The sequence below is a fragment of the Mustelus asterias genome, chromosome 8 (genome assembly GCF_964213995.1).
Source record: "Mustelus asterias chromosome 8, sMusAst1.hap1.1, whole genome shotgun sequence".
Lineage (NCBI taxonomy): Eukaryota > Metazoa > Chordata > Chondrichthyes > Carcharhiniformes > Triakidae > Mustelus > Mustelus asterias.
Genome location: NC_135808.1, coordinates 63,521,839 through 63,541,227, shown reverse-complemented (window position 1 = coordinate 63,541,227; position 19,389 = coordinate 63,521,839). Strand labels below are relative to the sequence as shown.

The window sequence follows — 19,389 nt, the reverse complement described above, 5'->3', positions numbered from 1 at the left end:
TATTTCTTTAGCTATAAATGCGAGGTTTACATTTGCCTTCCTAATTACCTGCTGTACCTGCGTATCAATTTGCTGCGACTCTTGCACGAGGACACCCAGATCTCTTTGCACTGAAGCACTCCAAAGTTTTTCTCCATTTAGATAATAAATTGCCTTTCTATTATTCTGACCAAATTGTCGAACCACACACTTATCCATGTTAAACTCTATCTGTCACATTTTGGCCCATTAACCTAACTTATCCATATCCATTTGTAAACTTCTTAATTCTTTATTGCAACTTACTATCCCACTTATTTTAATGTCACCTGCAAATTTTGCTGTAGTACCTTCTAACCCTGCATTTAAGTCATTAATATAGATTGTAAATAGTTGAGGCCCAAAGACCGAACACTGTAGCACCCCACTATTTATGTCTTGCGAACCAGAAAACGACCCATCCACCCCAACTCTCTGCTTTCTGTCAGTTAGCCTGTCCTCTATCCAAATTAATAGATTACCCCTAATCTCATGTGATCTTTCCTTGTTATATATTTAAAAGGGTTGCAGGTTGCTTTAAGAGCTGAACACTTGATTTGTTGGTTATGCCATTAAGGTGTTTGCACAGTGTGCTGTTTTATTTTCAGTTGGTACTGTGTACAGACAAGACCTCCTGGAATAAAGCTGCTGTTGTTAGCTTGAATTTACTGATGCAAGCCATGTCTTTTTTGTGTAAACCTCACAACTCCTAACATAGTTAGAACTTTACAATTGTGTATTAACCTTTTGTGCAGCACCTTATCAAATGCCTTCTGGAAGGCCAGATATAATGTATCTACAGATTCCCCATGATCTATTTTGCTTGTTACATCTTCGAAGAACATAGCAATTTGCAACACAGAGAAAGGCTATTCATCTCATTGAATGAAAAATATCAATCCAGCCTAACCCCATTTTCCAGTTCTTGGTCAATTGGTTACGCTACTTTGGTCAGGATTTTCTGGCCCAGTTGCGACCGGATCCACCACAGGGGATGAGAATCATAGAATCATAGAATCCCTACAGTGCAGAAGAGGCCATTTGGCCCATCATTCTGCACTGAATCTCTGACAGAGGTCTTACCCAGGCCCACTCTCCCACTCTATCCCTGTAACCCCACACATTTAACATGGCTAATCCATTTAACCTACACATCTTGGGACGGTAAGGGGCAATTTAGCATGGCCAATCCAACTAACCTGCACATCTTTGGAGTGTGGGAGGAAACCACAACACCCGGAGGAAACACACACAGACACGGGGAGACTTCGCACAGACAGGTCTCTGGAGCTGTGATGCAGCAGTGCTAAACAGTGTGCAACCGTGCCGCCCACAAGGTGGCATAGCGAAACATCCACTGCCTTTCGGCAGGTCCAGACAATTCGAGCAGCAGATCGCCTGGATAGTTTTACCGTTTGAGTGGAGGAGACAGGCAGTTCAGCTTTATGCAATGATACCAATGGCAAGCACAAACCCTCAGAATTCTTACAATTTGCTGTGCATAAACTCCCCAATTCAGACAATACACAGCGCTAACATTCCCCAATTCAGACAATACACAGCACTAACACCGCCAAATTAGACAATACACAGCACTAACATTCCCCAATTCAGACAATACACAACATTAACACTCCCCAATTCAGACAATACACAACATTAACACTCCCCAATTCAGACAATACACTGCATTAACACTCCCCAGTTCAGACAATACACAACACTAACACTCCCCAATTCAGGCAATACACAGCATTAATACTCCCCAGTTCTGACAAGACACAGCACTAATGCTGGTGAGTACAGACAAAAGCTAACTTCAAATGCCATTTATTTTAGCCAAGTAGAAACTGAAGCACTGAAGATGGTCTTGGCAATATCACCGGTGAATCTCTAATACATAAAAAGTGTCTGTCAGATTTGTTAATGGACCATTGAGCTCAATAGTGGTTCAGAGAACAGGATTGGGGCAGGATTTGTAAACTCATCCACAATGTAGTAAATGTTAAAAGATTGAATGCCTGCAGTGGTTCTGCCAATGGTAGAAAATACTGGAAAATGGTGCACACCTCAGCCCTCCATCAGCAGTGCCTTCACCAAGGTCACAAATGAATATAATGAATGGTAGAAATTCAAGCACTGATCCCAGATGGACTTGATAGTTACAAGGACTCAATTGAATCTAACACAATAACCAACAATGTTATATTTCTTGATTTAGAACTAATTAACAGTCCAATTTAGTAGTTTAACTTTGATCTCCCGTCATCTCAGTTTAACCATCACATTCATATGAGGACCTTTATTAAATATTGTCTGTAAAATTACATTATGTCATGACAATTTCATGCTCAAGCCTTATTCATTGAATTCCTATGTTTAAAAAATTCCGATAACATTATTCTCGCATTAATCATTGAGTTGTCCGTTCGCAAACGTATTCCTGGAATCTTCATCACGGGTCAGCCTGCCTCCAAATGCTTCGACCATCTTCTGCAGTATTAATATAATCATAAACAGAAATGCTTAAGAAAATGAAAAAAAAAAGCAACTTTCATTTTTCTCCTGGTTTCCTTGTAGCCGTGTCCTGGATCTTTAACTCCTGGAGGCTACAGGACAATCTGAGTGAGTTAACAACCGCAATAAGAGCGGGTAACCTTATCAGAATGGGATCCCTAATGTCCGGCTATAACAACTGTTTTACATCGAGTTTACAAGGTCCCAATCATTCTTTCAGGTGCGCTACAACAGCAGGGGGTGGGGGTGGATGAGGTGGGGGGGAGGATGATGGTGGAGATTAGGAAAACAGCCAGGGAAATAATTGCTGCAGCTCTCAAGCCTGGCCTTTCAGCACCAAAGCAGTAGGTTCTTCTCCTGTGGATTCTTTGCCATCAACCATCAGTGTCAAAAGATGTAGAATGAATTCAATCTGTTTACCCAAGGAGGTCTTCTGGTGCAGTGGGTAGGATCTTTGTTTCTGAGCCATGTTATAGTGGTATTGTCACTGGACTAATAATCCAGAAACCCAGGAGAATGCTGGGCAGATGGTAAAATTTGAATCCAATAAAACAGATTTTTTTAACTGTTCTTTCATGGGATGTGTGCATCGCTGCAAAGCATTTGTTGCCCATCCCTAATTGCCCTTGAACTGAGTGCTGGCTAGGCCATTTCAGAGAGCATTTTAAATGTCAGTAACATTGCTGGGGGGACCACTCCATCTGACGAAGGGGCAGCGCTCCGAAAGCTTATGGTGTTTGCTACCAAATAAACCTGTTGGACTTTAACCTGGTGTTGTGAGACTTCTTACTGTCACACGTAGGCCAGACCAGGTAAGGGCAGATTTCCTTCCCTAAAGGACATTCGCGAACCAAATGGATTGTCATGACAATTAACAATGGTTGCATGGTCATCATTAGACTTTTAATTCCAGATTTTCATTGAATTAAAATTCCACCATCTGCCGTGGTGGGATTCGAACCCGGGTCCCAGAGCATTACTTTGGGTCTCTGGATTACTAGTCCAGTGACAATACCACTATGCCACTGCCTCCCCTAAAATCTGGAATTAAAAGTCTAATTAATGATGACACGAAACCATTGTCAATTGTTATAAAAACCCATCTGGTTCACCAATGTCCTTTAGAGAAGAAAATCTGCAATCCTTATGTGGTCTGGCTTATACCCGACTACAGATCCACAGCAATGTGATTGACTCTTAAATGCCCTCAATTCAAGGGTAGTTCGGGATTGGCAATAAATCCTGGGCCAGCCAGCGATGCCCACATACCATGAGTGAATTAAAAAAAGCTCTGAGTTTAAGTCCCACCCCAGGAGGTGATGGGGTAGATGCATTCATGATGCAGGCAAACAGGTTGCAAATCTACCTGAAAAATCCTTCCAGCACACAGCAATGGTGGGTGTTAAAAGCAGGAGAGATTCCTGGTCAGCCATGCGATGGAAAGAAAGATGGAGCCCCCACCATTACTATCCATAGCTCCAGACTACACCATACATGTAAAACTGCATATTACCACAGCAACTCAGACTACCCGAATGAACTGTACACACTATCACCACTTACCTGCATTATAAGAACATAAGAAATAGGAGCAGGAGTAGGCCATCTAGCCCCTCGAGCCTGCCCTGCCATTCAATAAGATCATGGCTGATCTGAAGTGAGTCAGTTCCACTTACCCGCCTGCTCCCCATAACCCTTAATTCCCCTACTGATCAGAAATCCATCTATCCGTGATTTAAACATATTCAACGAGGAAGCCTCCACCACTTCAGTGGACAGAAAATTCCAGAGATTCACCACCCTCTGAGAGAAGAAGTTCCTCCTCAACTCTGTCCTAAACTGACCCCCCTTTATTTTGAGGCTGTGCCCTCTAGTTCTGGTTTCCTTTCTAAGTGGAAAGAATCTCTCCACTTCTACCCTATCCAGCCCCTTCATTATCTTATATGCCTCTATAAGATCACCCCTCAGCCTTCTAAACTCCAACGAGTACAAACCTAATCTGCTCAATCTCTCCTCATAATCTACACCCCTCATCTCCGGTATCAACCTGGTGAACCTTCTCTGCACTCCCTCCAAGGCCAATATATCCTTTCGCAAGTAAGGGGACCAAAACAGCACACAGTATTCCAGCTGCGGCCTCACCAATGCATTGTTCTAATGAGTGAGTTACATTGCACTTTGCAATGTTTGAGAGACGTCAGACCATTGATAACAAGTTGTTTCTTTTAGAAAATTGAAAACCTTGGGAGGTATCATTAGCTTCTGAATCAAGCTGAGATGATAATTAATTTCTGGGTGAGTTTTTGTTTCTCATCAGCATGATCCAAATAAGCACTTCTGCAGAGTAATAATTAACACGCTCATTGAGATTAACCATATATAAATTACACAATGATGTTGGAATTCCCTCTTGTTCCATTCATTTGCTCTGGTTTGATTATGCTGCTGAGTTTCCATCTCTATATGTTTCCAATTCAGAGTTTTTTGAAGATTTCTAAAATTAACAAGGGCTCTACTGGTACTTGGTCAGCCTTTTAGCTGGCACAGAGATGTTCAAGTACCATTTCTTGCTTCTGCCTCGTTTACCTCTTCCTGTTGCTATCTGCTTTGAATCAACCAAAGACTCGTTTAGTCATGTGGTAAAGGCTGCTGGTCCTGCAAATTGTCGGAAAACAACTTCATGTCGTGTATTCCGGTAAGGCAGGGAGCGAGAGGTGATGGAGACATTTTCGGAAATGCATCCAGTCATTGCACAAGTGCAGAGACTTGGCCGGATTCTCCAACTTCTCCCGCGGCTGGGATTCTCCGGTCCCGATGCTGTGAATGGAGATTTGGCTGAGCACCAAATTCTCTCTCACTGGCGGGGGACAGGGCATATGACATCTGAGAATTCCGGCCAGGGGGTTCAACTTGCAGGCGTTACACCAGGACACAAGCAATCCACAAATATAATGCAAAAACTCAGCTCAGGACGGCACGGTTAGCACTGCTGCCTCACAGCGCCAGGGACCCAGGTTCGATTCCTAGCTTGGGTCATTGTCTGTGCAGAGTCTGCACATTCTCCCCATGTCTGCGTGGGCTTCCTCTGGGTGCTCCGGTTTCCTCCCTCAGTCCAAAGATATTCAGGTTAGGTAATTTGGTCATGCTTAATTGCCCCTTAGTGTCAGGGCATGTTGTTATGGGGATAGAGCCTGGGTGGAATTGCGGTCGATGCAGACCCGATGGGCCAAATGGCCTCCTTCTGCACTGTAGGATTCTATGTTTCTATGTCTCTGCATAATTAATGTGTAAACTCTCACAGCAACTATCCCTCAATCACCACCATGTCATAGCTGAGCCTGGTCCTAGTGCCCACTGTTAGCTTTAAACATTCATTTGGGAAATGGCTTCAATGGTACGGTTTATTCCCTATCCCTGGTTGCTCTTGAGAAGCTGGTGAGTGGCCTTCTTATTGAATGGTTACAATACGTGTGAGCAACATGAAAAGCAACAACCAGTTCAACCGTGATGTCTCCACACTCTAATAGTGTACAAGCTTGCAGCTAAAGAAAGGTTAATTCCGCAGCTGGGGTTCATGAAACAGTGCCTCAAAAACAGTTATACCCTCAGAAGAGTCAGTGGAAAGAGGAAGAGGAACCAAAGAGATTTGGATTTTCGAAACAATCTCTGCTTGCATTTCTCCCTCCAGTAGCTCGTTACTTTAATTATTACTGGCAAAATACAAATTGAAGTTGCGTGCCAGCCTACTTGCACGTTAATAACATGATTTGGTTTAAACACAGCGAGATACTTGCCAGTTAAACAGAGCCCAAAGAGAAACACAAGCCACAAAGTAAAATTAATACATCTTGCCAGTCATCTGGGAAAACAATTTGGCAGTTGTAGGATTTCTAAATATTCATTTTCCACTAATGAAGCAGCTTATTAGTGGAAAGATAATAAGTCAAGGAAGTACATTTCATGTTAAACATTTACAACAGTTCTCGTGTTCAACATTTGTGACATTTTGGTATTTGTAAGCACCCTTTATGTAAAAGCTGGAGATTAACTAGGTGTTAACAATTACCGGCCATTTTGCAGGAAAACGCAAAGACAATGATGTCATCGAATGCCCAGGTGTAGTCCGGGTGGGGAGGGTAGAAGGCCAACTTTCTCGTAGCTTCCCTACGCAGGTCAATGAGGAACGTTGAGTGCACCATAGGAACAGGAAAACTTTCGGTACGCTTCCACTCCCGGATTGGAATGTAATCAGGAGTCCTTCTGTAGTAGCCCTGGATGAAGGCAAAACACAAAACTGTACTCGGATTGAAAAAAGAAATGGGGGTGGGGGGGGGGGGGTGATGTAGAAGGGTTGTAACTCCTTCAGGGGTGATTCGCACGTTCTCCTAGTGTCTGCGTGGGTTTCCTGTGGGTGCTCCAGTTTCCTCCCACAGTCCAAAGATGTGCAGGTTATGTGGATTGGCCATACTAAATTGCCCCTTAGTGTCCCAAGTTGTGTAGGTTAGGTGGATTGGCCATACTAAATTGCCCCTTAGTGTCCCAAGTTGAGTAGGTCAGCTGGATTAGGGGTTACAGGGATTGGATGGGTAAAATGCTGAATCGGTACTGACTCGATGGGCCGAATGGCCTCCTGTTCTGTAGGGATTCTATGATTTAATACCAGCATGAGAATGGATTGAGCCCAGTACAAAGTGTGACAGAACTTGGTCTTTGGGATTAACGCTGGTTTCAAAAGGTTTTGTAAGGGTTATAGGCAAGAGTAGTGTGGAGGTTAAAAGAAAAAAATGTGTCATGATATGCATGCACATCTGTATGCTAAATCTGACACTCTTAAAATAGTCTTGAATATAGGCCTCTGGGAAATGCTGGCACAGGATAGATGGTGACTGTGTCATACACTATGTGATGGAATCGTGGTATCAAAGTTTGTATTCTTTTTTGAGACAGGCCCAGATTGAAAAGAGAAACTAAGAAAGGAGGTTAACCCTTCTAGCTTCTATAGAAACTAAGACTGAAACTGAGGTTGGAAACCAAAGCTTATGTGGAGACTGAAACTGGTTTACCAGAGGAACATATGACATAGGCCTTAGGAACAGGAGTAGGCCACTTAGCTCTTCGAGCCTGCTCTGCCATTCAATAAGATCATGGCTGATCTCGTTATGGTCTCAACTCCATTTTGCCGTCTGCCCCATAACCCTTGACTCCCTTGTCCATCAAAAATCCATCTAACTCTGCATTGAATAAATTTAAGGACCCAACTCCTACTGCTCTCTGGGGAAGAAAATTCCACAGACTAACAACTCTGTAAAAAAAAAACTCCTCATCTCTGTCTTAAACAGTAGAGCTGAGGAGGTTCTGCAGATGTGTGCCATTTTTGGTGAAGAGCCTGGAACCGAAGTGGGTTGTACGCAGCTGTCAGCTGGAGATCAGGCTAAATCTTAGAAGAGCAAGAACTGAAATTCTTTCCGAGGATTTGATTTTGATTTGATTTATTATTGTCACATGTATTAGTATACACTGAAATTGTTTCTTGTGGGCTATACAGACAAAGCATATTGTTCATAGAGAAGGAAAGGAGAGGTTGCATAATGTATTATTACAGTCATAGTTAGGGTGTAGAGAAAGATTAACTTAGTGTGAGATGGGTCCATTCAAAAGTCTGATGGCAGCAGGGAAGAAGCTGTTCTTGAGTCGGTTGGTACGTGACCTCAGACTTTTGTATCTTTTTCCAGATGGAAGAAGGTGGAAGAGAGAATGTCCGGGGTGCATGGGGTCCTTAATTATGCTGGCTGCTTTTTCAAGGCAGCGGGAAGTATAGACAGAGTCAATGAATGGGAGGCTGGTTTGGAAGGCAGAGTTTGAAGGACTTTGTGACTTAGATTGCTGAGTGGATCACCGAGCCATTTAATAAGATGGCGCGATTGCCATTTAATCGATATTTTACATTTTGTATTTGACTGTAGTTTGCCCGTAAGTTCATGTTTAATTTATGTTCATTCTGGATTTCACAATGAAGGTGATTTGCTTTGTTTGACCCCTGTGCAGTAAAGTTCTTTTGTCTTAAACTGTGGAATCTCGTGGCTTCAGTTAAAAACTGGAATTTCCAATTTCTTCTTTTTAGAAAAAAAAGTTACTGATCCCAGCTGAGATTTTGACAATTAAGCTGTTAGTATACCCAACCTTCTACCATTTTAATACTGGAAGATATTGCAGAATTGCCCACCCACTGCACACAGCAGCTTTCAAGATGCTGACACGGGGAACAAAGTGCCCCATTGAATGGTGGAGCCCGGATTGTTGCTGATTTTTGCCCATGAATGTAGACAACTGGTCAATACTGCCTCAAAATGCTGACTGTCCATGCAACATGTTAAATGATTGTCATGCACATTATAATTTATAGATCTCATATTTGTTTCACAAGTCTAACCTCAAGGAGAAATGTTTATCAGAAAGATGTGATTAAAGAGGAGCAGCAATTGCCGTGACATGTCAACTGCTCTTGTTCACAGGCAACTTAGGATAAACAAAAAGATTGCCAAATTTTGGGTGTGCATAAACCAACGATGAAGTGGTAAACCTGCTGAGGAACAAATTTTAGTAACTCAATCGGAATGTGTTATGAAGGACTGGGTTAGTATGACGCCCTTAGATTGTCTTGGTGAAACCAAGTGCAGGATTTGATACAATTGACAAGCCACCCCCTGCCACCAGGTCGTTATTCTGAATCTTTCTCACCAGTTCTGTCACTGGAAGGTACCCCAAACCTGGGGGTCAATGTGGAAAGATCTCTCTGGTACTTTTTGTTGTCCTCACAGCTCCATTAACTGTACAATGTTGACACAGGATACTGAGTGCAAAGGCCTGCACTCACATGGAAAGACTTTTGAGCTCCGACGAAAGATCATTGAGTGGAAACATTAACATTTCCAACCTCAACACCAGCGGGCATCATTGCTTCCAAATTTTCCCATCCTGCCTCTGTTTCTCTCTCCACAGATGCTGCATGACCTGAGTATTTCCATAAGGAAATTTAACATTTCCGCAATGACTGTCATCAATTTTTTCAGATGCACCGTGGAAAGCTTCCTTTCTGGATATATCACAGCTTGGTATAGCTCCTGCTCTCATGAAGATCGGAAGAAACTACAAAGGGTTGTGAATGTAGCCCAGCCCATCATGCAAACCAGCCTCCCATCTATTGACTCTGTCTACACTTCCAGCTGCTTTGGAAAAGCAGCCAGCATAATCAAGAACCCCACACACCCCGGACATACTCTCTTCCACTTTCTTTCATCAGGAAACATTCAAGAGTCTGAGATTATGTACCAACCCACTCAAGAACAGCCCTGCTGCCATCAGCCTTTTGAATGGATCTATTATATATTAAGTTGATCTTTCTCTACACCCTAGCTATGACTGCAACACTACATTCTGGACCCACTCCTTTCCTTCTCCCCTATGTACTCTATGAACGGCATGTTTTGTCTGTATAGTACGCAAGAAACAATACTTTTCATTGTATCCTAATACATGTTACAATAATAAATCAAATCAAATCAAAGCATTTTCTGTTTTTATCTTAAAATGCTATTTTGATTCAAGAAACAGCTTTTAAGTCCATAGTGAGAATTAAGTTCTATTTCCTGGTAATCTTCTGCTTTAATCTTGCTCTGATGGATGGTTTTTTAAAAAATGAATAAAACTTGGAATCTCTGCTACTTCTGAAAGCATCAAATCATATGGTTCACAGACCACAACACTTTCAGTGCTTACTGTAATGGCAGAAGGTTTACTGCGCTCCCTGTGAAAATGACAACTCGAGATTTTTAGTACATAAGATTGAGTTTCAGTTCTGAGGAAGGGTGGTTTTAAGTCTGAGACCCTAGTGTCAGGGGATTAGCAGGGTAAATATTTGGGGTTATGGGAATAGGGTGTGGGTGGGATTCTTGGGCTGAATGGTCTCCTTCTGCATTGTAGGGATTCTATGATGATTCTATGATCTGTTCTCTTAAAGGGCTACACCCTGCAAACATAACAGGTGGGGCTTCTAAATGAATTGATTTTTGTGTTAAGTATTGGAAATACTTTCAAATAACAATATTGTCGTGGTTCCAAGATGATGAGCCACATGAAGCAGAACTGTCATTATTTCCAGGGGTTGGTGTTGGGTGGGGAGGGTGATAGGGGAGAAAGACATTACATTGTCATTTATTGACGTTTGGTTGCAAATTGTTACACTGACATTTTCTACTGTTAATAACTGGTTTAGAATTGTTGATTTAAACAACTCACCTGGGGTGTCATACCGCACCAGAAGTTTGAGTACAATGTGTGAGAGTCCAGCATGGGTGCAACCACAGTTAGGTTTTCAGCTATCATCAAATTCAGTGTCAGCTCATTTGTTAGAAAGTTGTCTGTATCGACAAACTGGAAGGAAAATAAGAGAAAGAACATCAGTGATTTACAATTAAAGGAAGACTGTCTTGTGCCACTTGATGGTGTTAGTTTTTCCCCATATAATAGTGGTTAATTACCTCTACTTGAGTTAGATAAAACTCTCACAGTCTGACTTAATCCATTCCACACAACAGGAATTGCAGAAAAGTTGTCCAATTTAGCTCTGACTAAAGATCTATGATTAAGTATAATGTCCTGAACAGAGAATTTTTTTCAGCATATGTACAAACATACGCAACTTTTTAACTGTAAAAGGGCAGTTATGGAGTTAGGGCAGTGGTATGCTCCTCCTGCCAGATGTGAGAAATCAAGGAGCAATCTAGACTCCCTGACAGCTTTGTCTGCAAGATGTGTCTCCAGCTGCAGCTCCTCACAGACCACATTGTTCGGTTGGAGCAGCAGCTGGACACACTGCGGAGAATACAGGGGGCAAAGAGTGATATAGACACCAGTTACAGGGAGGTTGTCACATCACAGGTTCATTCAGGTAGATGGGTGACTACCAGGAGAGACAGGCAGGTAGTGCAGGAGTCTCCTGTGGCCTTTCCCTTTCAAACAGGTATACCATTTTGGACACTGTTGAGGGGGATAGCCTTTCAGGGGAATATACCAGCAGCAGCCAGGCCTATGGCACCACGCCTGGTTCTGCTGTAGAGCAAGCGAGCAGCAGTAATGGGGGACTCACTGGTTAGAGGCACAGACAGGTGTTTCTGTAGCTGCGATTGAGACTCCAGAATGATGTGTTGCCTTCCTGGTGCCAGGGTCAAGGACTTCTCTGAGTGGTTGCAGGTCATTCTTCAGGGAGAGGATGAGCAGCCAGAAGTCGTTGTACACATTGTTACCAATAACATAGGTACGAAAAGGGATGAAGTCTTGAAGTGTGAATATAGAGAGTTAGGCAGAAGGTTAAAGTGCAGGAACTCGAAGGTAGTAATTTCTGGACTACTGCTGGTGCCAAGTAGAAGCAAGAGTAGGAATAGGAAGATGAGGCAGATGAATGCCTGGCTTGAGAACTTGTGCAGGGGACAGAGATTTAGATTTGTGGATCATTGGGATCTCTTCTGGGGCAGGGGTGACTTGTTCAAGAGGGATGGGTTACACCTGAACTGGAGGGCGACTAATATCCTGGCGGGGAGATTTGTTGGAGCAACTTGAGAGGGTTTAAACTAGTTTGGCAGAGGACGGGACCCAAAGCAGTAGGGAGACAGAAGAGAAGGTTGAGGACAGCATGGAAGTTAAAGAGAGCACGTTAAATAGTAAAGGCAGTGTCAGTAATTCTAGTACTCGACAGGTCAGGCAAGAGCAGGGTAGAGAGCTAGGGAAGTCTAGATTAACCTGCTTTTATTTCAATGCAAGAGGCCTGTTAGGCAAAGCTGATGAATTCAGGGCATGGATGGGTACATGGGACTGGAATATTATAGCTATTACTGAAACATGGCTAAGGGAGGGACAAGACTGGCAGCTCAATGTTCCAGGTTACAGATGTTATAGGAAGGATAGAACAGGAGGTAAGAGAGGAAGGGGGTTCCGCTTTTGAGTAGGGAGAACATCACGGCAGTACTGAGAGGGGATATTTCTGAGGGTTCGCCCACTGAATCTATATGGGTAGAACTGAGAAACAAGAAGAGGGAAACCACTTTGAAAGGATAGTGGACGGGTTCATGGATGAGAGGGGTGTGGAGGGATATGGTCCAAATGCAGGTCAGTGGGACTAGGCATAAAATGGTTCGGCACAGACAAGAAGGGCCAAAAGGCCTGTTTCTGAGCTGTAATTTTCTATGGTTCTATGGTTCCTTAGACAGCACCTTCCAAACCCACGATCACTACCATCAAGAAGGACAGGAGAAGCGAATACCTGGGAACATCACCACATCGAGATTCCGCTCCAAGCCACTTATCATGCTGACTTAGGAATATATCGCCTTTCCTTCACTGTCGTTGGGTCAAAATCCTGGAACACTTTCCCCAACAGCACGGTGGGTGCACCTACACCACATGGACTGCAGCAGTCCATGAAGGCAGCTCACCGCCACCTTCTGAAGGGCAACTAGGGATGCACGATAAATGCTGGCCGAGCCAGTGACACTAAAACCTCATGAACGAATAAATGAAAAGAAACGTTTGATAAGGTCCCCCATGGTCGGCTTATGATGAAAGTAAGGAGGTGTGGGATAGAGGGAAAGTTGGCCGATTGGATAGGTAACTGGCTATCTGATCGAAGACAGAGGGTGGTGGTGGATGGAAAATTTTCGGACTGGAGGCAGGTTGCTAGCGGAGTGCCGCAGGGATCGGTGCTTGGTCCTCTGATCTTTGTGATTTTTATTAATGACTTAGAAGAGGGGGCTGAAGGGTGGATCAGTAAATTTGCTGATGACACCAAGATTGGTGGAGTAGTGGATGAGGTGGAGGGGTGTTGTAGGCTGCAAAGAGACATAGATAGGATGCAAAGCTGGGCTGAAAAATGGCAAATGGACTTTAACCCTGATAAATGTGAGGTGATTCATTTTGGTAGGACAAATTTAAATGTGGATTACAGGGTCAAAGGTAGGGTTCTGAAGACTGTGGAGGAACAGAGAGATCTTGGGGTCCATATCCACAGATCTCTAAAGGTTGCCACTCAAGTGGATAGAGCTGTGAAGAAGGCCTATAGTGTGTTAGCTTTTATTAACAGGGGGTTGGAGTTTAAGAGCCGTGGGGTTATGCTGCAACTGTACAGGACCTTGGTGAGACCGCATTTGGAATATTGCGTGCAGTTCTGGTCACCTCACTATAAGAAGGATGTGGAAGCGCTGGAAAGAGTGCAGAGGAGATTTACCAGGATGCTGCCTGGTTTGGAGTGTCGGTCTTATGAGGAAAGGTTGAGGGAGCTGGGGCTGTTCTCTCTGGAGTGGAGGAGATTGAGGGGAGACTTAATAGAGGTTTATAAAATGATGAAGGGGATAGATCGAGTGAACGTTCAAAGACTATTTCCTCGGGTGGATGGAGCTATTACAAGGGGGCATAACTATAGGGTTCATGGTGGGAGATATAGGAAGGATATCAGAGGTAGGTTCTTCACGCAGAGAGTGGTTGGGGTGTGGAATGGACTGCCTGCAGTGATAGTGGAGTCAGACACTTTAGGAACATTTAAGCGGTTATTGGATAGGCACATGGAGCACACCAGGATGGTAGGGAGTGGGATAGCTTGATCTTGGTTTCAGATGAAGGTCGGCACAACATCGTGGGCCGAAGGGCCTGTTCTGTGCTGTACTGTTCTATGTTCTATGTTCTAAAAGCAATGCTGAGGAGAGTAAACTTGAGTTCCTTGAGAGTCGAGGACAATTCTTGGGCGGGGGCAGGGGGTGACGAGGTATGGCAAACTGACCTCAGCTTAAGCAGCCGATTCCAACTAATGTGGTGAGTTTGGAAGGGAGTGGGGATGCGAAGATGGAATGGGGTTTCGGGGAGGGAACAGGGGCCGAGAAAGGAATGGGAGTTTTGAGGAAGGGAACAGGAGTGAGACGAGAATGGAGGTTTTGGGGAGGAATCCATGCTGGGGAGCATGGTGGCACAATGGTTAGCACTGCTGCGTCACAGCGCCAGGGCCCAGGTTCAATCACAGTCACTGTCTGTGTGGAGTTCGCACGTTCTCCCCATGTCTGCGTAGGTCTCTTCCGGGTGCTCCGGTTTCCTCCCACACTCCAAAGATGTGCTGGTTAGGTTGATTGGCCATGCTAAATTAGTGTCAGGGGGATTAGTAGGGTAAATGTGTGGTGTTACAGGAATAAGGACTGAGTGGGACTGTGGTTGGTACAGACGCGATGGGCCGAACGGCATCCTTCTGCACTTACGGATTCTATTATTCTAAAGATTACCTCATTAAGAAGAACCATTGGAATAACAGAACTTCAGACAGGCTGAACAAGATTGCATATAATTACTTAGGCTTTATATAATATGGAAATAAGACATCTGATCCAATTAGTCTCTACAAATCTTGTTGCTTCTCTCCCTCCTTCAACACACCCGATCACCTGATATTGCTAGGTTGCAATGTCAACCTGTGGATAGTACAGGAAATTCAATACCTATATTACAATATTTACTTTGTTCTCAATAATTTTCATAATTATGTTTCCAATCTGGTGTTTGACTGCCTTAGTACTAATCTCACCCAATCTGGCCCAATTAATTTGAAAAATCTCACAAACCCAGTAGAAAATCGAGACTCTATGTATCGCCTCTTTGTATTTTCTACCAACAATGGAGGTGGCAAGCCATTGAGCTGAAAAGTAGTTTTAACCATCCTAAATAATAATTGGCTGAGTGGACTACTGAATGTTTCAAAAGAGACAGTAACCTGAAATATTACTCACCAGTATGTAGTCAGCCCACTTCTCTCTCGCAGTTTTCAGTGCTGTTTGCTTGAGTTTCATCATATGTGCAAATCTGGAATTGCTCCAGTGTTTTGGTCCAATTTCGTCAGAATAGTGCCTGGGGGAACCAAACAAAGGCTGCTGAATCAGTGGGAACATCATTGGCAGGACACGCTGACTGACCCTGCACTGATATTTTGTCTCAAGGGTTGCTGAACTTCAACTCTGGCAGGGGCACGTTAATGACAGGAAGGTAGTGGGTGGGCTGTACAACGGGGGCTGATTTACTGCTGCCAGTCCTGAACGCATCCTCCTGCCTCACAAAGGGGAAGGTAAGGGTCCTTCATTAAAGAAGCTTCTTAAGAAACTCCTCAGGTGCATTTAGAAAGCAGCAAGTGTTGCTGCAGCACACCACCCCACTGTAAAATTCGCCCCCGTATTTGAAAACCAAAATGAAAGCCCATCGCTGCTAATGAATAAATTTGGTAAGTTGTGCATAGGTTAGAGATTCCGGCTTGAAGCGGCTGAAACTTGTAGGATTTTTTTGTCTTTTTAAAAGAGTTCCAGTGGATTATGCATGCTGTCTATGCTTACGTTTGTAACAACAGGGAACGAAAGGGGGGTAAACAGGAATGTGGGGTTGAAGTTACAAACAGATCAGCCATGATCTTATTGAATGGTGCAGCAGACTCAAGGGGCCGAGCGGCCTACTGCTGATCCTAATTTGTATTCATACTCTCTATTGTACTGTCTTCCCCATCCATGTGCTTCCAGCTCACACTGACTATAACACCCAGCACCACAGCATGTGTAGTTCCGTGAATACACTGGCCCTCTTGGTGCCAAACAATGCCTGCTATGTGCACTCATTTCTGGTACAGTCTTTGTTGAGTGCCATTTTGGTGAGGGAAATAAAAGCATGGGCCAAAGGTATGCCATCTTCAGTCAGAATGTGGTGCTGATTTGACACCAGCACTGTCATTAGGCTCTCAAGCACACACAGTTGGACATGGGTTCAGCAGCACGAAGGACCCCTGGCCCCTGCTATTCAAAGTGATCATCATCATCATAGTTTATCCTAGAATCCCTACAGTGCAGAAAGAGGCCATTTGGCCCATCAGGCCTGCATCAACAACTATCCCACCCAGGCCCTAGTCCCGTAACCCCACGTATTTACCCTGCTAATCTCCCTGACACTAAGGGGCAATTTGGAATGGCCAATCCCCCTAACCTGCACATTTTTGGACTGTGGGAGGAAATCAGAGCACCTGGAGGAAACCCATGCAGACATGGGGAGAATGTGCAAACTCCACACAGTCACCCGAGGCCGGAATTGAACCCGGGTCGCTGGTGCTGTGAGACAGCAGTGCTAACCACTGTGCAACCGTGCTGCCTTTGAAGAATAGCCTGGAATCTCCTCCATGCTGGGCCTGATAGTTTTATTACCCGATTAGGCCCTGTCCCTCCTGACACATGAAGATTCCACAAAAAATTTAAATAAAAATACTTATCTTGGCCTTTTAAAGTTTATTTATTAGTGTCACAAGAATTCTTACATTAACACTGCAATGGAGTTACTGGGAAAAATCCCCTTGTTGCCACACTCTGGTGCCTCTTCGGATACACTGAGGGAGAAGTTAGCATGGCCAATGCACTTAATCAGCACGTCTTTCAGACTGTGTGAGGAAACCGGAGCATCCGGAGGAAACCCATGCAGACACAAGGAGAACGGGCAAACTCCACACAGACAGTGACCCAAGCCAGGAATCGAACCCGGGTCCCTGGCACTGTGAGACAGCAGTGCTAACCATTATGGTTTTGTGCTGACTCTCACTAGATCTGACTGTTGAGTTTACCCCTTACCATATATTCTTAATAAAGATTGCACCCATCCCTCCCTTGTGTTCATCTTTGGTGTGCAAATCAAGGTAGCTTGGATTTCGAAATGAGTCAAGTATTACTCACATCTTCGCAGCTCAGGGGCACCCATTTCTGGGAATGTTCCCTCTAAGCTGTGCAGTAATGCAGCAACCCTAAGAGTCACTATGCAAAAGTTGGCCCCTTTAAATTACCTTGCATGCTGGGTCATGCAAACAAATTTAAAGAGGCCATGCCCTTAAGCAAATTAACTGCGTATTCTAGAAAAAAATCAAAGTTATATTGGTGATTGGCACGATAAATTTGAAACATACTTTGCCTTCATTAAAGAGAAAATGTTTGGCACATTCCTGATCAATATTTGAAAAGGAAAAGAGACTGAAAAAGGCCACTTTTGTCATAACAGTGAATCATAGAATCCCGACAGTGCAGAAGGAGGCCATTTGGCCCATTGAGTCTGCACCGGCAGCAATCCCACCCAGGACCTATCCCCAAAACCCCACATATTTACCCTACTGATCCCTCTAACGTACACATTCCAAGACACTAAAGGGCAATTTAGCATGGCCAATCAACCTAACCTGCACACCTTTGAGGGAGAAGTTAGCATGGCCAATGCACTTAATCAGCATGCCTTTCAGACTGTGGGAGGAAACTGGAGCACCCGGAGGAAAGCCACGCAGACACAGAGAGAATGTGCAAACTCCACACAGACAGTAGCCCAGGCTGGGAATCGAACCCAGGTCCCTGGGGCTATGAGGCAGCAGTGCTAACCACTGTGCCACTGTGCCACCTGCGTGTTCATGGCACAGTGCTGATCTGATCTACTCCAGTGTATTAAAACAAGGTACCCTCGCTCCCCCACCCCAACTCTTTATTGGGTGAAAGCAATGTCCCTTTAATTGCTCTAATTCTACTTTCAAAGTGCATGTTCCTACACCAATTGCAGCAATGCTTGGCTGAGCAAGGTTTCCGTGAAAATATTTGAAAGTCATCTTCGAAGACTTTGAAAGTCTTCGAAGATTCAAACAAGAATTGATTGAGATGGTTGTGCAATGGAGATTACTCACTTGGGATCATCCAGGGGCCTCCACTCCACATAGTGGTAGGACTTCTGAACATTCTTTAACCATTCCCGCAGTATTGCTGTTGTATTGTCAATGTTGTGGTCTGTGGCAACCCTATGGAAAAGACACAGATAAAATTGTCATCAGTAAACCAAGCTGAATTAAATTAGCATTTAAAGTCAGGAGGTTATAAAAACAAATTGGTTTTACTTCAAATGCAAAAAAAATGTTGCTTTTCTGTCAGCACTAATCAAAAGGAGGGCAGTTTATAAATCTGCTCAGTGTTGGACCGTTGCTTAGGGAAGAGAATAATTTATAATATTACTTTGACAGATACTATCACCAGCCCCATTTTAAATACAGTTCATTCTGACAGGTTTCTTGTCCTGTAATGCCTCATGTTGAATACTATTGAATTGATAATCTGATGCCAAAGGAATTGTTTCAGAGAGAAGAGAAATATTGACATTCCCTCAGATTATTCCTACATCACTTTGAATAGGCAAAGAAATTCCCACATTTAACGTGGGGCTACGTGGAAGGAATGGGACTATTCTAAAAGCTCTTCTAGGGAACCAGTACAAGGCATGATGGACTGAATGGTTTCTGTGCTGTAAGATTTTATCACACTGTGATAACCCCCAGGCCTTGCATAGAGAATCATTGATTGACCTCCTTGTAGGACTTGTAAAATACAAGCTAACTAGTGATTGGTAATTAGCTTACCAGGTGAGATTCTATGTTGAGCCCTTTATAAAGCAGGCCCTTGAGTAGGTCCATTATTGTATTGGACAGGTTGGGACCTGTTTGTGTTCACCATAGGCTTGTGGTTTTACTTTATTTTGTGCAACAAAGCACTATTCCTTTACGGCTGACTCCTAAAGTTACTATACACACCTTTATTTTCATTCTCAGGATGGGAACATTGCTGGCAAAGCTGGCATTCATTGTCCATCGCTAGCTGTCCAGGATTGTGGTTAGGAATCAGCCACCTTGGTGTGGAACTGAGAGTCACATATAGGCAAGACTGGGTAAGGATGGAAGACTTTCTTCTCAGGAGGTGATTTGGGTGAGATTTTGCAACAATCCAACAG

General features: G+C 43.8%; 1 protein-coding gene across 1 annotated transcript in view; it reads right to left on the bottom strand.

Moving 5' to 3' along the window:
- LOC144497191 (procollagen galactosyltransferase 2-like) overlaps positions 1-19,389 on the bottom strand; it is a 179,481-nt gene that overhangs the window by 44,488 nt on the left and 115,604 nt on the right. Inside the window, exons 2-5 of the mRNA XM_078218063.1 lie at positions 18,299-18,409; positions 15,351-15,468; positions 10,831-10,965; positions 6,602-6,806 (exon numbers count right to left, since the gene is read on the bottom strand). Coding sequence (XP_078074189.1) covers positions 6,602-6,806; positions 10,831-10,965; positions 15,351-15,468; positions 18,299-18,409 — 569 coding nt within the window. The remainder of the gene's footprint in view (positions 1-6,601; positions 6,807-10,830; positions 10,966-15,350; positions 15,469-18,298; positions 18,410-19,389) is intronic.